Source organism: Hyposmocoma kahamanoa, unplaced genomic scaffold (genome assembly GCF_003589595.1).
Source record: "Hyposmocoma kahamanoa isolate Upper Pololo Valley unplaced genomic scaffold, ASM358959v1 79316, whole genome shotgun sequence".
Taxonomy (NCBI): domain Eukaryota; kingdom Metazoa; phylum Arthropoda; class Insecta; order Lepidoptera; family Cosmopterigidae; genus Hyposmocoma; species Hyposmocoma kahamanoa.
Genome location: NW_020654011.1, coordinates 1 through 7,612, shown reverse-complemented (window position 1 = coordinate 7,612; position 7,612 = coordinate 1). Strand labels below are relative to the sequence as shown.

The window sequence follows — 7,612 nt, the reverse complement described above, 5'->3', positions numbered from 1 at the left end:
TTTTACTAAAGTCCATTTGTTTAGGTACTTAACTAAATAAAAAAACAATCTTACATTTATAAAATGATTTTTACTTATCTTCAAATACAAAATACGAGTGCTTAGCTTCATATGAAATTGCATGCCTATTTCTATACCTATTCATTTGTATATAAGTATATATTTCAATAAAAAGATGTATCAAGATTGTATCAAGACTATACCATGATATTCATTTATTTTTTGTAAAAATACTCTACTGGTTTGTTATTGATACAAAGATGAAACTAATACAAAGAAAATTCCCCCGGTCCGACAGGAGTCGAACCAGCGTCTGTCGTCTCAACGTGTCTGGCGCTCTTACCATCTGAAGTACAGTTCGAGACAGCAAATTTTATGAAGTTCTCCATGTACTTTTGTGTTTTGTATCAATAAGAAAATACATGCACAATGGTACTACAGCAACGACACTATTCTCGAATTCTGCAATTAGCAGAGTACTGTAATAGTATAGTAGGGTTTGTTGGGACTTTTTTGGCGCCGCGAATTTCGTACAATGGCACAATGGAAACGACACTATTCTCGAAGTCACCTATTAGCACACTGGTAAGTGATTATATATCTCCAGTCGAATATATACTTTTGCTGGTAGTGAGTTTTGGCGGGTTGGCGCCATAAGCAACAAACTTCGACAAAGTCAACTATCACTTACTTTGCAGAAAATTGGACATTATACGTAATTACACTGCCATGCAGAGGTCCTGGGTTCGATTCCCAGGCCAGGAGAAATATGTGTATGGCCTACATTTATTTCTCTCGTGAGTTTGGGTGTAATTTGTGGTTGTCTATGTGTGTCTATGGCACCCGCGACTCAGGGTTTCCGTTTTCAGTGTGTGCGTTATTATTATTATTATTAATTCATGGCAGTCTTTTTGTTGTATTTGTAAATACTTCAGCCATACAAGTCAGTTGGTCACCGTAAAAGGTTACAGATTTGTGTCTATTTCTCAACGAAGGTGAAAATAAACCACACGTTTACAAAAATAACTCTATTTTTATTTACGTGAACGACAAGATTTTAATACATAAAAATACATTCAGTCTAAATTAAAAGTAAATTAAACTAAAAGCAATCTGAAAATTTGCCTACGGATCTGATTTATCTCAATGTACATTTCTTTAAATTATTATGTTAATGACATATGACAAAGTAACTTAAAATGACATATAGCGGGAACAACAGTATTCACAAAAATTCTGATTGATCCACTTGTGTTAAGCAATGGAACCATGAGTATTTGATAATCATACTAGACCCACTAGCGGAACCAAGCAGTGGGTCCAACAATCCTAAAGGACTTTCCCAAACACGTTACTTAGAGAACAAAGTAACTGAAATACAAAAAATGTAAACTTTGCAGGCTGAGCTCACGTCATATTTCCTTCATATTCACACATGATAAGAAATTTAAATTAAATAGAAAGTTTTACCGTCTCATTAATAATCACTCTTTGTAAGATATGTGTATGAGAAAGTGAGGCATCGATATGACAAATACAATAAAGCAACGCGTCCATATATATGTACATTGAACGGTTGCAGTGCGTACGAATATTTTATTTTCTATTATGCGTTACAACGTTCACATATTAATCTAATTTAATCGGAGTAATTTCCGCTAGTTTGGCCCTTGCATATTTCTTTAATAATTATGGTCATAACGAATAATTATGGCACTTAGCGTCGTTTAAAAATTACGTCTAGTATAAGATGTAAATATCTTTCTAAGAACACTTAGCGTTATTTATTACTTATTATATATAATTATTCCATACATTAGAGTTAAACTATGTGTTAAAAATGTGTGTTTAAAATTATATTCTAGATAAATATTTATATTCCGTATAATAAACGTATAGTGCCCGTTTAGACTATGTTTGATTTGACTTTCTGAAGCGCCTGCGCAAGGTTGCTTCTATGGCGCCATTATACTATATCGCACCTCAATAATAAAGTTAAAATTTGAAAATGACAAAGCAAGCGTTATCCATATTAATTCAGTCGAAAGATGTTTTGGTGATGTTGAACAAATCATTCACAACAACCGGTGTTAAGATACTCTCATTAATATAAAAAACAGTTTTAAAGAAAATTGTAACAATATGACATAATTCTACTTGATATGAAACACGATATATTAGTTTCACTTCGTAGGTATTTTTATTTATTTTTAACCGATTTCTAAAAAGGAGGATCTCAATTCGACTGTATTTTTTGTGTGTATGAACCGATTTCGACGATTCTTTTTTTATTGGAAAGAGGTTACCTCAGTATTGGTCCCATTTAAATTTAAAGAAAATAATCCACCTCCAAGGGTGCTACCCTTATTATATTAGGGAATAAATAAGGTTTATTGGATTTCAACCACTTTTCCTTAATCGTTTTCAATAAAACTTGGCAAATATATGTAATTTCACAAACTTTTGAAGACGGTTTACATTTTTGTTTTTATAAAAAGGGCATAATTATGTAAATTTCTCAAAAAAAGGGAATATCTTTAATTATTCTACAAACTTCAATGTGCCTCTATCGGTTCTTGCACTTTTCAGTGGGTCTTTTCGTAGTAGAGTTCAGAGGGAGGGGGAGAATAAAGAAGTTCTTCTGCTTCCGACAGTGTTCTGGCAGTGACGTCAAGCCGCGATCTCCCGCGCCAGGTAGTCGGTCTGCTGGTGCTGCTGGCGCAGCTGGCGCAGCGTGCGCCGGCACGACAGGCGTCGGGAGCCCAGGCGGGGGAAGCCCGACACGCGCTCCACCTTCACCGGGGCCTCCCGTCTGCGTATTCAAATATTTAATTATGACTTAGGTAAGCCAATCACATTGAACACTACGCCTCATTCGTAAAGAGACATCTGAAACGAATGAGTAAGAAACTCAAGGGGGTTTCTTATCAATACTTAAACATTTTTACAATATTTATTTCAAATATCATAGATAGCGGTCATTCTCGGACTAGTGGTTACTATCTAATTTCCGTGGTAATTTTTGTTATTTATTGTGCAATATTATTTCGTATTCGAGTATTGCATCGTGAAATATTAATGAATAATTACAAGATAATACACTTGAATATTTAAATAATAAAAATCGCCACAAAAATTAGGTAGTGAACACTAGTCCCTGAATGACCGAATAAAAACTATAATAACGTAAAGGGATCGCTAAAGTGGTTTTTTTTTTGCAACCCTGAAAAGGGCTTTAATAAAATCATCATTAATCAAAAAACGAATAATTATATATTTTGATTTTTTTAAATCAACCTACATTTTTTTTAAATTCTCATCCGCCAAAGCCATACAACATTCTTCCTTGTCTCTTTAATGCATAGACCACATCCATGGCCGTAATGCTGGGTGCACGAATCTTTCACTTGCATTTTTGCTTCCTTCCTTCCTTCCAAAGGCGTTCACAAGTCTTCCGCTGTGCGTTGCGGAGAGACTTGCGCGCATGCGCGGCGCCTTGTCTTTATTTTGGTTTTATTGGATACGTGGACGCCGCTGCTCTGTGATTGGCCAGTGGCGCTGTCCTCCGCAAACGTTCCCTGTTGCTTGCGTGGAAATATCAAACATGCTAGATATCAAACACACGCGACGCAAAGAAATCCAACACAAAGCAAACCGGCGCAAGCCAGCGACTCGTGAACAGTCCTCCCTGCGCGCAAAAGACAGATCTTCGCGTATGCGCGAAACGAGTCACGCAAGCAAGCGAAAACGACTCGTGCTCCCGGCATAACGTTTTTTCTTTTCGCTAGTGTAGGTTACAGCATGACGTAGGTATGACTATACTTTCAAAATGTCTCTCGTTTTTTCGTAAATTAAACCAGAAATTCGTTTAACACCGCCTCTTCCAGCTAATCTTCTAATTACAGCTTTTGTTATGCCCTGGAAGTACTTTTCTGTAGCGTTATGCGCCTCCTTTGCCGAGTCCTTTCTCGCCTTTTCCGCGACCTGTCATTTTTGACAGTTTTCTTTTTAAATTAGATATTAGAGGGACAAAGATTGAGAGACGAATTTTGAACGATTTTTGTTTTTTGTTTCGAGATAGTCTTCAACCTCGTGAATGATAAATTTCGAATATCAACCAGAATCTTACTGTATTATAAGCATGTTGGAAGTATGACCGTAAAGGGAGATGTAGAGAGACACTCCTTCGTCACCGATTGTATGAGAACTGTTTCCAAGACTAAATTTAAGAAAGAAATATACCTGAAAAACATATGATGTTCGACGCTGCACTTCCACAGTTTCTTGCAGGCTCTTGTAGCGGGCAACTTGAAACTGAGATGGGTTTCGAACTCGTCGAACTCGCTGGCTCGCAGCTTAAGCGTGTACAATCGCTTGTTGTAGCTGATCTTGACGATCTTTGCCCATGGAAAACGATTCATCAACAATCTGGAAATAAGGAACAGACTTTAAAATGATGGATCTTGTTGTTGTACTACGTTTTGACTGAAAGAACGTCAATAAACCATGAAGATTTTGTTATCAATCCACATTATGCTGTGGGAAGGTATAGAATATACATAGATCGTTTAAAATATATATAGTATGTTGGAATATGGTTCTACGCATTAAAGCGGCTGAACACCTCTACAGCCCGATTAAAGAAAGAAAGAAAACTGCTTATTGCACAAGTACAGACACGCACAATGAACACGATAGGCGCTAAATGAGGATGGTGTAGGTATAAACAAGGAATAGAAATAGCTGTTCTTGACAGTTGCCTTCACAAAGTCACAAATTCTTCTAAGGGGCAATGTGCTTCTTTCTTTAAAATACGTGAGGTTATTACCACGTGACCGTGGGGGTTTAGCTCTTGCAGGTATTCTGTTTGAAATAAATATTGTAAATGATATATGTATATGTATTGAAAAGAATATTCACAAAGAGGAACCCCTAGCGTTTCTTGCCCATTCTTCTCAGGGGAATCTGCCTTACGAATGAACAGTAGAGTTTAATCAATATATTTCAAGTGTAATTTGTTTACTTATGAAATACATAGGGCGCACTTAAGTTTCCGGAACTGTCCACTTACATAAACAATTTTTAAAAAGTAATTACAACATTTGAAAATGGATCTCTTGAGCTGTAGAATACAGTTTGTTTCATCTGACTGTCACTTGTTTTTACATGGTGGCGTCATTTTAGAAATTGGTTGTTTACATCACCATGGAATTCATGAAAATTTTCGTTGGTTGATTTTCTACGACTTTAAGTGTAATTTAACAGCTCAGCGGAGCTTCGCTCGGTTTCAAATTGTTTTTGGCGATGAAGCACCGTCCAAGACGACTATTTATAGCTGGTTTGCAGAATTCAAACGCGGTCGTGTGAATCTCCGTGACGAATTTCGTGATGATCGCCCGTACATCCATATGATCAAAACAGACAGGCATGTGACATACCATGAGATTCAGGCATCTTTAGGCATAGGCATGAGTCAAATACAATCAATACTACACAAACATTTGGGAGCGAAAAAGCTGTACTCTCGGTGGATCCCACATATTTGACTGAGGCTCAAAAAACGGATCGCATCACTTGGTGCAATGCCATACTTACGAGATTCAACGAAGGGGCGTGAAATTTGGTGTGGGATATAGTAATAGGTGACGAAACATGGATTTATAGTTACAATCCCAAAACAAAGCAGCAATCGAGCGTATGGGTCTTTCGAGATGAGACCAACCAAAGTGGTGTGCGTGCAAAGTGCCTCTAAGCGGATGATTGCTTCTTTTTTTAATAAAACTGGACACGTGGCTACAGTTGTTTGAAGAATTGTTGTACCGTGACTATTGATCGGCACACGAGCATTTGTTTGCCGGAGGTTATTAAAAAACTCCGTAAAAATAACCGTAAACGCCATATCATCTTGCACCACGATAATACCAGTTCTCACACGGCCAGAGAGACAAATGAATTTTTGAAAGTGAACAACGTTGACCTTAAGAGCCATCCAGCGTACAGTCCCGACATGGCACTTTGAGACTTTTATTTATTTCCAAAAATTAAGAACCAGTTACGCGGTCAACGATTCATCACCTGAAGAGGCTGTCGAAGAGTATGAACAATATGTTTTAGAGATTGTCACGGAGGAGTGGTATAAATGTTTTCAAAATTGGTTCATTTGTATGAAAAAGTGCATTAACGCTAACGGAGAATATTTTGAGAAACAATAAATTCATTTCTGACCATTTATAGTATTTTTTTCTTATTCATTCCGGAAACTTATAGTGCGCCCCAAATAAAGATGACTTTGAATTTGAATTTTAAGGGTAGACCTGGTTTCGATAATATAGGAAACGAATCTTCCGAAATTGGTCTGTGTTTACGAACACCCAGACCCGAGACAATATAGAAAAGTTAGTTTTTTCAACATTAACCGGGCTGGGAGTCGAACCGGGAACCTCAGAGATGGCGACACCAAGAAAACCGGTGTATATTTTATTAAACAGCATTAAAAAAATATACTAAAACAACAGTATTTTTTATTCTTCTTGCATGGACACGGCAACACTATAGAGTGGACCTAATAGTCTGAGGAAATTGAAGAGCGATGTTAATAAAACCAGGTCCTCTCTAAAGCACATTAAACGCTAAATGTTAGGAACCCACCATAAAAATTAAAAAAAACTTTCATAAATAAGGAGTTCTAAGAGCTCTTACACATAAACACGGTACGACGTTACGTCGTAGCACGACGACGTCGTACCCTAGCGAGCCTTAAGAGTTCTTACACATACGTTGTAACGTGTTTATGTGTAAGAGCCCTTAGGTTTTCGCAAAATCGCAGTCAAACTCAAAGAACCATTTATTTAGTTAAATAAATTTACACTTGAAAATTTCGTCGTTCACTGTGCTGACCTCCCTGAGAAGAACGAGCAAGAAACTCGATAGATTGCTCTTTTCAAATAAACTTAAATGCTAAATGATTGAGCTCATGTGAGCGGAACGTCGCGTACTGTTGGCATACGTGTCACACAAACTAAGCACTTCCACTGTATTTATGGTTCTGTGGTCTTACCCATCTCGGTAAATGGAGACACCATTAGCACAAATAGCAAGCACAATGTCGATGTCATCAGAGTCTTGTGCGCAGTGTAGCTCAGAGCCGTATAGGCTCAGCTTCTTCGCGTTTTCGAGGTAGTTCAGTTCGGCTTCCGCGGGAGTTTGGCCTCTGAAAATAGAATTCAATAAGTAAGTGACGAACCCGTCCATGTTAAACGTCAAATATTGCACAAAAAGTGCAATAGCGAAAATAAATGAACGAAGTCCACAGGTCCACTAAATAGTCACCCATTCTGCCAAGAATGGTGAATGGGACGGTTCCTTTTTAAGAGAGGTTCCTTCTTCTTTTACATGTTATGGCCTCGTCGATTTATTCGATGATTCCGCAAATGTCGAGTAAAAATGTCGTGGGTTTTCTGGTCTGGCTCAAGTGTCACAATTGGCAGCGATTGGCAAATGATCAACCTCAAAAAACTGACCGATGTTTCCTATAAAGCTCCCGTATCTTGTCCACCAGTTCGTCATTCAAGACGTTAACCGGCGCGACTCTGTGCTCAGCTAGCACCGACGG

The 7,612-nt window shown here is 37.7% G+C and overlaps 1 protein-coding gene and 1 pseudogene across 1 annotated transcript; both read right to left on the bottom strand.

Moving 5' to 3' along the window:
- Positions 1-1,050: 1,050 nt before the first annotated feature.
- On the bottom strand, positions 1,051-7,609 carry LOC113233710 (band 4.1-like protein 3; the record flags this gene model as incomplete). The annotated part of the gene is made up of 4 exons (XM_026468889.1): positions 1,051-2,812; positions 4,243-4,428; positions 7,058-7,210; positions 7,521-7,609. Coding segments are annotated over 4 exons (570 nt in total), but the record flags the coding sequence as incomplete, so codon positions are not given.
- On the bottom strand, positions 3,317-3,991 carry LOC113233709 (annotated as a pseudogene).
- Positions 7,610-7,612: the final 3 nt, after the last annotated feature.